At 30.1% G+C, this 14,185-nt stretch overlaps 1 protein-coding gene and 1 long non-coding RNA gene across 4 annotated transcripts; one reads left to right on the top strand and one right to left on the bottom strand.

Annotated features, from left to right (window-relative positions):
• The first annotated feature begins 1,881 nt into the window (after positions 1-1,881).
• Positions 1,882-10,945, top strand: LOC130449662 (3'-5' RNA helicase YTHDC2-like). Of its 2 annotated transcripts, none has more exons than XM_056787615.1 (9): positions 1,882-2,163; positions 4,299-5,701; positions 5,976-6,487; positions 7,086-7,259; positions 7,338-7,615; positions 8,224-8,347; positions 8,858-9,108; positions 9,802-9,940; positions 10,006-10,945. In XM_056787615.1, exons 2-9 carry the CDS (start codon positions 4,351-4,353, stop codon positions 10,534-10,536), a joined length of 3,360 nt encoding a protein of 1,119 aa, XP_056643593.1. In that variant the 5' UTR covers positions 1,882-2,163; positions 4,299-4,350; the 3' UTR covers positions 10,537-10,945. The 2 variants fall into 2 exon arrangements, with proteins under 2 accessions (XP_056643593.1, XP_056643592.1); XM_056787614.1 differs by lacking the exon at positions 1,882-2,163 and adding an exon at positions 3,664-3,921.
• Positions 10,946-12,133: 1,188 nt separating this feature from the next.
• LOC130449663 (uncharacterized) lies at positions 12,134-13,790 on the bottom strand. 2 transcript variants are annotated; one of them, XR_008910480.1, is made up of 4 exons: positions 13,099-13,790; positions 12,843-12,946; positions 12,525-12,788; positions 12,134-12,441 (listed from the first exon to the last, which is right to left on the bottom strand). It is a non-coding gene; the product is annotated as an uncharacterized LOC130449663 (long non-coding RNA). The 2 variants fall into 2 exon arrangements; XR_008910479.1 differs by having other exon boundaries at positions 12,843-13,790.
• Positions 13,791-14,185: the final 395 nt, after the last annotated feature.

The following is a 14,185-nucleotide window of genomic DNA, read 5'->3' as shown; positions in this document are numbered from 1 at the left end:
ATCGTTTTCCTGTATTGTTAATACTAAAGGACAGAATCATATCAAATAACCTCAAATACAACAATCAACAAATGCTCAATTGCTCTCTGCACTTTATCGTTCTATGTATCTGATCGAACTAATTCCAAACCCTCGTAGATGGTCAATAGAAAAAATGGACCTCCTAAATAATAAATCTTAAGCTGTTTTATTCATTTTTATTCAATAATATAGAGCTATGGTTTAAAAGCTATACAACCAGTTATATAATATGTCTGTGCATGTTATCTATACCAAATATTATTAATTTTGAAGTTCAATTATGTGAATTAAAGTGTTTTGAGATATAATGAATATAATTTTAATAAAGAAAAAATAGTACTTCATAAGCATTTATTTAATCATTAGTTTTGTTTTAATATCTTTACAGCAGGAAATTAGTTAACTGCGCCTGAAAGATATACAACCAACTAGATTTAACATAGCCATTACGATAGCATGAAAAAATGTATTAATAGTACATCCTTAGTTGGTTCTTTTTTATTCATTTATTGATTTAATAAACATTTAAATAATAAATCATAAGCTGTTTATTTTTGTTCTATTTATTTTTATTCAATATATTAGAGCATTGTTTTAAAAGCTATACAACCAGTTATACAATATGTCTGCGCATGTTACCTATACTAAATATCATTAATTTTGAAGTTCACTTATATGAATTAAAGTGTTTTGAGAAAAAATAAATATCATTTCAATAACGGAAAAAATAGTACTTCATAAGCATTTAATCATTAGTTTTGTTTTAATATTTTTTACAGCAGGAAATTAGTTAACTGCGCCTGAAATGTATACAACCAACTAGATTTAACATAGGTAGTTCGTTAGCATGAAAAAATGTATTGAGTGAACATTCTTAGTTGGTTATTTTTTTAATAATTTACTGATTTAATAAACATCGATTGATTACTTATAGTTTTTGTTATAAAGCTATAAAACTAACTATATAATATGACAATGTTTACACCAGTATACTCAATATTAAATTTGAAGTTTATTTATTCAAAATGATGTGCTATGAAATACAAGAATTACACCAGTAATTTCGAAGTTATATATGTTTTATAAATATCTTCACTCTGTCCTCCATTCTTCTTGATGTTAAACTTTTCTACGTCAGTTTCGGACGCTTAGTTCGGCGCTGTCTGAGTACTTCTCACACTAACCTGTCTGATTCTACCAGCAATATAAGCTGCCGTCGGCATAGCTTAAGAGGTCATTGAGACATTCAAGCTCCACCACCATGACAAGGTCTTCTACTCCCCGGGTGAAGATATTATTTTCTATAATAAAGAGTTTGAAATATAGAGTTTACAAATATTTTACGAATCACAACAACCAGCTCCACAATCTCTGATTTTTTGTACAAAAACTTTGATCGTAGAAAAAGAATGCACATTAAATAATAAGTATTTTTATCGACATTCTGAATCTTTGTTGTGAAAAATCTAGCATTTTTTCGGTTATAACCTCATACTTTTTTCAATTAAAACAATTTTCTGATAAAAGATTTAGATACATCAAATATTTTTATTTAGTCTGCCCCTTTATACATTATTTTCAAAATTTACTTTGATAGTAGACTAGTAAGTATAGTGGATAACCCTGTATTTACATTTAATATAAAACTCATGATACCGATGAGATCTTAAATTCTTATATAGTTATATGGAATTATCAATTTTTTTAAAATAATTTAAGGTGTTATTTTAGATTAATAACTTAACCATTTGCCACAATCGACTGTAGCGCCATCTTACATATAATTGTAAAACTCATATATGTAGTTATCTTTGTTACTAACTGAAAAGTATAAAATTGACCTTGATCCATCCGAAACTTGCGTTGTGGAGTTGACAACATGTAACAGCGTTGTCTAAAGTAGTTTGAATATTTGTGAGGGAACAGAATCATTTAAATTTTAAAATATTCATCCATCGTTAGTTAATATTGACGAAAAGTTTCTTAAAAAGTGCATTTTTGGAGATTAGGTGTTTAGTAGTGATAAAACGATTTAATTTGAGTATTGGTTCCTGGGAAGAAGCAGAAATAAAAAGACGCGGTAAAGTTACATATAGACGCTTGGGCAGTCAGTGGGTCAAGCTTTTTGTTGGAAAGAAAAATGTAAGTCTGTATAAACTTTTTTATCATAAATGCATGATCATTCTTATTTTGTTATTAATATATGATTACGAAGAAATATATTTAAAAAATATTAAATATATAATAATTTCGATTGTTTGTGGTAAATGTTATGAATAAGTTGAACCACAGCTACGAAATAAATTTGTTAGAAAAAAAAATTTATACATATATATGTTTAATTATTTTTAATGCTGTTTTCGAATCCAATGATTTTCCAAGGAAAAGTAGGTTATGAAAAACGCTGCATCCTCGTAAATTTCCCGGTCGATTTTGAGTAGGGTTGATGGAAGCAAATCGTATCAAAGATAATCATGTACAAAGATTCAAATGTGTAAATAATTCTATCGTTCTAAGTTTCAAGTGTTTCGTGACTTTCAAATGTTCATCAAAAAAAGCTTACCCTGATTTTATTAGGGTAGGCATCGAATATAGCATAAGAGTCATAGTGGGTAGCCATTATTGAAAAAAGTTTAGTGATTAGTTTCATACATTATGTCTCAAAAAAAAAGGTAACGTGAGTATTCACCAGAATCATTTCTACTTTGAATATTATTTTATCGTTTTGTATTGATTCACTATAAAAATCGATTTGAAAAATCAATAAAACCCAAACTAAGAAAATCGATATATATTAACGTGAAAACAGGGGAAAATGATATTTGTTCAAGTAGGAAGTAGCTTAATAGTTTTGAATAAATATATATTTATAGTATTATTTGGTATCAATATTTTTAATGTTTAATGAATTACTATTCGATATTTGAAAATGCTGGAGTGAGTTGATAATTTAGGTCTGTCAAAAGAAGAGATCAAAACATCGGGGCAAAATTTCAAGATGGCGGAATTTTAGAATTTTGCTGGAACAAAATTCAAAATTTGAACTTAATGGCATTTATCTTGTTGCTATAGGTATTTGGCGTTCGATATCAGGCTAGATTTCTGCCTCTCACGTCCTGCTTTTGCTGCTACTGTTTATTGTCGGTCATTTTAAACTCTGTATTGGTGAAAATTTTACAATAAGTTGTTTATCGTGACATTCCATATTTTTTCGGATGTGGACAATCCAGACGATTCCCAATTGTTTGGCAAAAACAATTGACACGAAAATATCACTTTCAAAGTTTTTTTTTTCGTTGAAAATTTTAAAAAAGTTTTTAATTTAAATTTCGAGATAAGATAATGTGTAGAGAATAAAAATATATTTAAAATGAGCTCTCAATTCTATAATGAGAATATTAAGGAAATGCGTATTCGTTTTAAATTGCTTTAAACATGACAAGAATTACAGTAATTATTATTTGTTGAAAAGTTAAATTAAATCAAAAATTTTTGTTATTGCATATTTTATTAGATTTATAAATGCTTTTCACAAAAAATGACTAAGCAGTATATTTGATCTAATAACAAATTTTTTGAAAATTTTTCAAGAATTAGTTCCTTGTAGGTGCTCTAGTAGTTTCAAACATACTAAACGAACGCAACATACGTCAAAACTAAACAGCATTTTTTGACGTTTCACATTGGTTCATAAATAATTTTTTTTAAATATGACTGAAATAGTTTGATTTGAATATATGACAAAACATGTTTACTTTTCAATTAAATCAAAGAAAAAAATGGTTTAGACATTAATTTCACTTTTATTTATTATTATATCTTAAAGAAAAATTTATTTCTCATATCGAAAGAAATACAATAGAAGCTAATCATGAATAATACAGTAAATAAACAGAAAAAGTAAGTATCGAATATTTTTTTATATCACTGTTCCATTCCATTTTCAGTTTGAAAAAAATTTTACCTGAATTTTTGCAGGTTTAGTTTAGATGATTTCTCATACCAAATCCTATTAAAATGATACAAACAATACAATACAATAGATTATTGCATTAAAAATCGATGGTTTTCATATTTCACCTTAACCCCAAGCAATATTTATATAATATAAAGAAATAATTATGATCGCTTACTTGTTTTTTTTTTCAATAAACATCACTGACTTGAATTCAACTATGTTGCACATAACTTTATCAATAATTAAACTATTAGGGGTTGTTTTATTATTAACTTCACAAGGAATTTCCTAATATTTATTCTATAATATTTTATTTTAGATTTAGTTTCAATTCGAGACATTTTAGAAATAAGAAATCTGTTGAATTCGATATGAATTGTCTTGAGAGTACTCCAGAAATAATGCGTATAGAGATAGACCGCATTTTTAAAGAATTTGTGGACAATCCCGACGAAAACGAATATGTATTTTCATCAGATTTAAATAATTTACAAAGAAAATATATTCATTATAAGGCACAAAAGATGAATATCATTTCAAAATCATATGGTAAAGAACCGGACAGAAGACTCCATATAAAAAAAAAGAGCGAACAATTATCCAATCAATTTTTCATGATCACGCCTAGTCAAACTTCTCAAAAGTTTCTACACAGTTTTGTTGATACTGCAATGCCCAACCCTAGTGATTTGCAGTGTACGCCAAGCTCATACAGCGTATATAAGGGAACTGGACGATTATTATATAGTCATGTGGCTGTACCAACTTTAGGTCAACCTTCAGAAGAAATTTATAATACGAGAAAAGATTTACCAATTTACGAAAATAAAGAGATGATTATGGAAGCCATTAAGAATCATCAGGTAATTGTACTCGCTTCAGAAACAGGTTCTGGCAAAACCACTCAGATACCTCAGTACATCATAGATGAAGCAGCAGTAATGAAGAAACCTTGCAAAGTTATTTGTACACAACCTAGAAGAATTTCAACAGTTGCTGCAGCAGAAAGGGTTGCATTTGAAAGGGGTGAAGGAGTAGGAGCAACAGTTGGTTATCATATTAAGCTTGAACAAAAGTATGGCTTAAATACGAATGTTATTTTTTGTACGACTGGAGTATTTTTAAGACATTTAATGGGTGGTACTGATTCATTTAAGAATATCACCCATATTGTAATAGATGAGATCCACGAAAGGGATAAGCTGGCCGACTTTTTGTTAATTTGTATTAAACAGAATATTCACCATTATCCCGAATTGAAAATTATCCTTATGTCGGCAACTATTAATACCAATAAATTTGTCGAATACTTTGGTAATGTCAAAGTATTATCAATACCTGGTCGATTATTCGAAATAAATACATTATTTTTGGAAGATGTTCTTGCAAATACTAAATATATGTCCGACAGAATGATAAAAGCACAAAAGAATGAACAAGTATTTCCATTATCCCAAAATTGTGTGTACAATGTGGAAACTGATGTAGAGAAAAAATCAGTGGCACACCCTCATGTAGATGAGGCATTGGAAGAATATTTGAATTTTTCTGATAATTATGACTATAGATTACATTATGAGGAAGCTACAGCTCAATTAGGGATGTATTTTATATCTGAAGGCATTTCTGTGGATTATCAACATTCCGAAACTGGTCAAACAGCATTGATGATTGCAGCTCATCTTGCTGATAAAGAGTTTATTAGCAGATTGTGTAATATGGGTGAGTTTTTTACTTAATTATTTAATATTAACTGAACTGAAATTGAAAATCAAAATTTCCACTAAATTATTTTTTTGGAAGCACATATTTATTTACTTGATTTAATTACTTCTTTTTCTATTTAAATGTTACATTGTTAGTTGATTCAATTTCTTCAAATAATAACCGGCTTGATTAATTATGACCTTATGTTTAATATTTCATTTTAAAATTGTACTTATATGATAAAATTTTTTGTTTATATAGTAAATTCCACTATCAATGCTGCTTACAGGTGCAAATTTGGACGTACACTGCAAACTTCACAAAACAGTGTTTGACTATGCTAACGGAAACCCTGATATATTGAGATTGCTGGAATATGTGAAGCATAAAAGAAGTTCCGACATCCAAGACGAAGACAACTCCAAAGAAGGGGAACGCCTATTGGAATTGTATGATAGAACTACACCAGATGACATGATCGATTACGCATTGATAGTTAATCTGATTCAATTCATACATTATAGCCGATTAGAAGGTTCCATCTTGGTGTTTCTACCTGGTTACGATGAAATAATGTTGTGCAATGATGGGATCGTTAATTCTGGTCTTGATAGCCGCAGTTACAGAATATTCTTTTTACATGGTTCTATGAATATTAAAGATCAGAATGACGTTTTTATGAAGTTGGGTAATAAAAGAAAAATCATTTTATCCACAAATATAGCCGAAACAAGTATTACTATAGATGACGTTGTTTTTGTGATAGATGTCGGTAAAGCCAAAGAAAAATGTTTTGATGCTGTAAGTAGATTCTAATTTCCATTTGCCTTTTTTTACATTGTAAATTATGTCATTGTTGCTATTATTGTTCTACCCCAACACTCATACCTTGTTGAGTGTTCCAATAATTCTAATTTAATTTCTTTTCATTCAGAAAACATATGGAGTTCTATTACATTTAGGTATGAAATATCTGTATTCCAAACCCTGTCAAACGCTTGCTGTACATCTAAAAATTCATATGTGCAGTAATCTCCTTCAAGCCTTCTAAAGGACTTTGATAAATGTCCGGCTCGAAAGACCAGACAATGTAGTAGTATTAATTAACTCGATTTCTTTTCATGCTTCTGCTCTGTCTCAGTTATAATCCAAACCCAGTCGAAAGCTAGCTTTACATCTATAAATTCATGTATGCAGTGTTTTTGGGCTCTGGTTTTTATTTTATTTTAAATTGTTCTGTGAAAAATAATTTTTCAACTGATCGCTATGGAACAATATAGAATAAACTAAGAATAACATAGAACAACCGTCGTTTCGACACAAAGTAGAACAACCTGAAATAATCTTTTAAATATTTATAGTGCGGTGCTAAACATCTTATGTCTAATTATGTTTTCAGTACAATAAAGTATCATCGTTGCAAACAAAATGGATTTCTCAGGCTTGTGCGAATCAAAGAAAAGGAAGAGCTGGTCGTACCCGTCCTGGAATGTGTTTTAGATTGTATTCTAAACAGAGATATGATAATATGGATGTTGAAAGAATACCTGAGATTCTAAGAGTTTCTTTGGAGGTAATATGAATTTATAAATATAAACACTTTAATTAGGTTTTGGTGTTTATTTTTTTTTTAAATTGATATTCGTTTTAGGAACTATGTCTTCATGCCAAAATTCTTGCCCCGGACGATATGAACATCAACAATTTCCTTTCTTTGGCCCCCGATGCCCCTTCGGCGAACTCTATAAAAGTTGCTATTGAAAATTTGCAATTTTTGGGCGCTTTAGATAAAGAAGAAGATTTGACTAGGTTGGGCGCTTATTTGTCACAACTCACCATCGAACCGCAGTTGGGTAAAATGCTTATATATGGCATTATATTCAGATGTTTGGAACCTATCCTCACTTTAGTAGCAACTTTAAGTCACAAGTAAGGAAAATTTTCTAGTTCAAATAAAGAATGTAGCGCAATTAGTGTAAGTAAAACCTTTATATTTTGGAAACTTGGAACGTATTTTGGCTTTTAGTAAAACTAGCCAGTACTCCATTCATATGAGTATGACTTATACCCTTTTCCATCTTTTAACTCTTTTTCCAGGCTGGTACTCGGGCAAATGCGTTAGCTGAGGACCATTGTAATGTATCTTCGCGCTAACCAATGATGGTTGACCATATTTTTTGTATTAAAACTACTTTGGAATAGAATATTTATTAAACAATTAGTTAAACTCGGTTTCAATAATCCATCGATTATTTATTTTCTCAACAACAAATTGAACAGATCGGAAATATATTTTTCATCAATTTTTTATTGTATGTAGATAAATAACTTGATTTTACCTAAGACAGACATCTCAGTATTTAGAAAATAGATCAAACGAACATCAATATGATTAACAAAATAAAACTGCAATAACAAATCATGGAATATAAAAATAACTTACATTTGGTTATAAAAAATAAAATCAAGACAATTTAGCAACAATATAAAAGGGGCTAAAGTATTGAAGACACTTATCTTTATTTCTATATTTGCAGGGATCCGTTCCAGTTGCCTCCTCAAGCAAATTTAAAAAGTGTGGCAGCTTCTAAAAGAAAAAATTTAATCAACGGTGTTTTGAGCGATCATGTTTTATATTTACAAGTATTTAAAAAATGGCAGGTAATAACATGATAATTTCTACTAAAACTTGATTCAAATTTTGGAAACGTTTGAAGGATGGATAATGTCGTGAATGAAAGTGTATTTGTATTATGTATATATCAATTTCGTTCTTTTTTCTTGTTGGTGTGAAAAAGTGGGTCAAAGATAAATGCTTCATGTTACATACCTAATAACATTATTGTTTGTGACCTTTAAGTGAAATTGTTAACGAAAAAAGATTCCATCCTCCCAGAAGTATGTTCATTGTATTCAAAATCATTCCAATGAATTAGTTTTACCTCTAATGAGATTTTTAGCCCAACAAAGGCCGAGAAGGCGTTATCAGTGTAACCTATCAGACTGATTTTATTATCATAGTGTTATCCCGTAAATTAAATAACTTTTAAGCAAAATAAAATTGTGATACTTTTGATTTTTGTACTGTGAAACTGAATTATTTTTAAGCAAAATGAAATTGCGCCAATTTTGATTTTTCTACTGTAAATCTAAATCGAATTTACGTTGCAGGAAATGTCGACATCCGGAAACGTAACGCGATTTTGTGAAGAATATTTCGTAAGTAATTCAACGATGAATCTAATTTTGGAAACTAGAAGTCAATTACTAGGTCAGCTTAGAGCCATTAAGTTCATACCGCAGAATAGTAACATGGATGAATTTAACAAACACGCCAATTGTTGGCCTATGGTTAAAGCTATTATTTGTACTGGGTCGTATCCAAATCTCGCTTATCCTTGTCAAAACAATTTGGCAACTAGGTAATACAAAAATTTTTATTATAATGAAAATTATAAAATACTACTCATACCTATAATGTTTCGTTCTTTTCTGATTATTGTAATGTTTTTGAAAAAAGGGTTTTGTTATCTTACGATTTAAAAAAATACGATTTAGTTGTTACGTGATTTGAAACTTTTTTCTAAAAATTATTTTGAATTTTGCTGTAATATTCCAAGTTTTGGTATTTTTTATCGAAAATATATAGGGTGTTTTCTAAGTAATCCAAAATATTGTAGTGGGCGCTACGTCACTCCATTGTAAGAAGAAAAGTTCTCGATTTAGCAAAAAAACGAATATGTTTCTTAGTAAACGTATCATATCGAATCGTAGAACATGGTAAACGATTATTTGCATAACGCTGGACATACATACGTCTAGCCTCTAAGGCATTACCATTCGCTAACTTAACACAAAATATCCTTATGATAAAAATTTTTGATTCGTTTGTTGCGTTAGTTTGTACGTTGTATAAATTTCACTCACAGTCAGGTTTCATTTATTACAAACAAATCAATACCCTTAACGACAAGACTTATCACACATGTTTATAGGAATCACAATATTTCAGATGATTTAGGAAACACTTGTACAGTATTGTTTTTTTTGTCACATGGATTTATCTAAAAACAATCATTATTATCGAAAAAAAATTAATAGAACTTGATTTTTAGGAGGGAGAAAAAAGTGAATATTCACTTGAGCAGTGCGTGCGCTAATCAACAAATTACAACCTGGTTAGTTTACGATGAAATGGTTAAACATCGTAATGGTCTTCTCATACGAGGTGTTTCTGCTGTAACTACCTTAACTGTAAGTTTCACTCCCACTCTTTTATGGCAGCGTTGTTCAAAATACTATTTTTTTAATTATTCTAGATCGGTTTGGTTTGCGGCATTGACGTCGTAGCTCCTTCCATGAACGTTCTAAACATCGACGATTGGGTCGATTTCGAATACCCTGATCATAGCGTTATATATTTAAGAAACGCTCTCGATCTTATCGTCAACAAAGTAATGTCAACACCTTGGTACGTCTACAGCAGTTTCGATCAATTAGCCATAAAAACGTTGAGAAACGTTTTGGAATCGGAAGAAACTTACGCGCAATTGAGAATGCCCGATAATGTCGGTGACAGACCGAAATTCTTTTTACCGCAAAAATGTATTCAACGACGTTCTTGGCGCGACAATGAGCCAAACAGGAATCCAATTCGTAATCAAACTGGACAATGTTCGAGCAGCTATCAAAGTTTTCACGGCAACCAAAACGCTCCTAGGAGCAACCAGAACCAATACAGGAGCGAGTACGGATCGTATGCCGGTACTACGAGAAGAATTCCCTCCGAGGTAGGTAGTTCCTATTGGATTAATCGAAATAAAATAGATTGGAGGACAAAAAAGAAATAGTTTGTAAATTATTACATTTTTAGTTTTAATGTCTTATACCTTTTTTGGTATTGATAGTTCTTAAGAATAATAAACGTGTTTTGTTAATTGTTGTTTCTATAGTAACGTTTTGTATCGATATTTATTTATTTTACCTTATCGAGTTAATTTATCCCAAATCACATTTTATTCCAAAATTCCTACAATATTGATATTTTCCGTCTCTTCACACCATAAAAATATTCCAAGGTGTTAATTGGAGAGATATACCGCGACACTTAACACTGTCTGGTCCATCGAGTCGGGTTGTGAGGCTTGAAGAACCAGATAATGTAATTGTGAGTGTAGTGGTATATAATAAACAGTGTTTTCAGAATAAATATCAACAAAGGTAGTATTGAATGATTTATAAATGTCCAAACTTGAAGTTCTTATAAACTCATTGAATACTTTGTTTTTTACCACTCAAAATTACATTGTGTGGTCCTTTGAGCCGGATAATATGAACCAACTCTCCGCAGAAGGCTCGACAATAATAGAGACGACTTTAAAATATTTATTTCCATTAATATTAAATTTTGATAGGTTACTTGTTCCTTGGTATACCTTGAAATGATTCCTCTTGCAAATATTATTGTTTTCAGTCTGATCTGAACATGATATTTTCAAAATCATTGATATAAAAGCACCTTTTTACCTATTTACTACAAGTTTTAATGGAATTTTTTATGGATAACGAAGATATAAAAGTTGATTCACTTTTTAGACTTCAATACTATTGAACAATTATTTATATTTGAATTAAGTACAGTACATTTCAAAAATCAATGAAAATGGACCTGAAAATACTGTTTAATACATCAACATTCACATTATTAATCTTTCTGGTACTTGGAGCCGTATATGAAGGCTCGAAGGACCAGTTATAGAAATTCCAAATTACAACACAACGCCTTCGATAAAAATTATTTTTTTTTAGTCTCGTTTGAGTGACATTTTATTTAATATTTCTTTGATTAATTAGTAGTTTTTTTTTATTGAAGGCAATTGCAAACTGTCATCCAAACCCATTAACCGCACCCGTTCAAAATTTAAATTTACGCCCTGAACTACCGTTACCAACATCATATGTCCCATGGAAATCTGACGACCTTTTGGCTTTATTTGATGCTAATAACATTTTCTTGCTGATCAAACCGACGCAGACGTCGAGCATCGAAATCGCTTTTCAAACGGGACAATGGGTTTTTGCTCCACATACCGAAAAGAAGATTTTATATTTTATTGCAGTAAGTATAGATATAATTTAATATAATTCTATCCAAAGGTGAATACAATTTTTTTTCCATTTTATCTCTATATAACTTCTCGTTAAATCCGAAAAAAAATTCCACTTCCTTCAAATGATTTTTATATTTTTTTTTTGTAAAATTATCGAAAAAAATTAAAATTTATGGGAAGTGACCGTAGTCAATAAGGCTGCTGAAATATGTATTGGATAAGCATCTGATTTGATTATATTAATTAAAAATAATAATAATAATTGATTGACCCTGTTTTGGGGCGAAATACTATTTCAAGTCAAGCAATGGGGTTAATTGGAACAAAAAAAATGAAATTTAGAAATTGCCTTTATTTTAAAGTTCATAGGATTTTAGATTCATTTGCAATGGAAATTCGTAGCCTCTTCATCACGATTTATATGGTTAAAGCAGTTTTTCCACAATTTGTTCCAAACTTATCATGCATAATGACATTCACTATGGGATAGATGAAGAAATTCTTTATCTTTCTATTTGGTATAAGAAACTTAACTTCAAGAGTTTCATCAAAGGGTCCTTCTTATCTTAATATTTCGATGAAGACTGAAAAGTAGTTGAAACGTCAAATTTTCATAAAAAAAACTAATTTTGAAACAGAAGAGACCTAAAATTAAGACAATTTAGATTATTTTACAATCTTCAACTGTAAGTTTCTGGTTTCCTCAAGGTTAGATGTAGGTAACTTACATAATCACGATCTAATTTGTTAATAATGTCACAAGCACGATTAACATTATTCAATGTAGCATTCAAAACAATAAAACACCTGCAGTTTTCTAGTGAATATGCTGTGATCATATTTTCATTATTTTACATTTTCATCCATTACATTTGTGTTATTTATAGTGACTGATTTAAAGATTGGCCCCTTGTAGGCTATTAATCTTCTGTTGCATTTTTTATCAAAACAATTTTTTACGATTTTAAAACCTTGAATCTTGAATATTTTCCCTGGAAAGAATTATTGAAAGTCATTGTGTTTAGCAAATTTGAATCATGCATTACTTTTGTAGTAAGGTGATGCATATTTTTCATTACACAGTTTAACATCAAAATCGTTAATCATATTGCCATATTGAAAACTTTTTAGTGTGCTATGCAAAAAAGAGCTAAAACTTTAAGTATTTCTTGACTCAAAGTCGATAGTTAAGTTATTCAATCTTTCCAGAAAAACTTCTCTGGTATGAACAATTTCGCTAATTCGGATTCTACTTCAATTCTATAAGAAATGAGAATTTCTAGATAAATCTCTTTCACTTACTAGGATATTAACTCTGAAGAAATCACTAGCAGCCATTCCAATATCTTCATTAAGTGTTTAATAAAATTTTTTTCATTTATCTAGTTCGTACTTTCTATACGCTCAATTCCATTGTCTTTTTTCCAAAATTATCACGTTCTGCTCTTCAAACCTCAATTTTCAGTGTGAGCAATAATGTACCGGAATAAAAATTTGCTCTACGCTACAGCCCACTCAGCCTGCTGGTAAATCTACAACTGGTTATTTATTATTCAAGGAAAAAATCACATTTTGTTTCTTATATTCTTTAAACGATATCGTGAGATTTTCCTTCTATGTATTTCGTATATTTTCAGTCATTCTAACCTCAAAATAGTAGTTTGCTTAAACTGTCAATACCACCAACCGGTTGCTGTGGCCTTTTACATTTTTCAAAATGATTTAAAAAATAATTTTATGTTACTATCACTACATATTTAAATTTCGAATTTCCAATAAAAATGTATTCGAATTTCACGTTGACGTTTGACGCTGGTTTACAGGCGTCACGCGATACCATTTTGACTAAACATGGTTTAGCTTTTTAAATCAGGTGTTTCAGCTACTTTCTCTTTTCTTAAGATTTGGTCTTGTTTCTTCTACTATTCAGCCTTTTGAGAAGTGGACGTCCAGCTTTCGTGCCATCTCTTGGGAATTCGGCCGGGAGGTAACTCCTTAACTTAACGACGTAAACTCATCGAGGTTGGGCTAATTTGTTCTTCTTTTTCTTGTTGTAGCCTAATGGCTTGTCAAAAGTTGCATTGAATAAATTACGAAAATATTATTTTGAGTAAAGTGAGTGTTAGTTACACGGTTTCTATATACTAGTCTTGTATATGACTTTTTCAGGTTGAAGTTTTTAATTCAAATTCTATGGAAACACTTCTTCTTTTTCTTGCCTCATCCTCGGGATTTTTCAGTTAGTTACACGTTTCGTACCCAGTAGTTTTGTACATAACTTTTTGAGGCTAAATTTTCTAATCCAATATCTATAGAATTACTTCTTCTTCTTCTTTTCCTTGTCTTATCTTCGTGATTTTGTGATTTTTCAGTTACTTACACATTTCGT

Source organism: Diorhabda sublineata, chromosome 10, assembly GCF_026230105.1.
Source record: "Diorhabda sublineata isolate icDioSubl1.1 chromosome 10, icDioSubl1.1, whole genome shotgun sequence".
Classification (NCBI taxonomy): Eukaryota; Metazoa; Arthropoda; class Insecta; order Coleoptera; family Chrysomelidae; genus Diorhabda; species Diorhabda sublineata.
The sequence above is the reverse complement of the archived record's forward strand: the minus strand, read 5'-3'. Positions and strand labels throughout refer to the sequence as shown.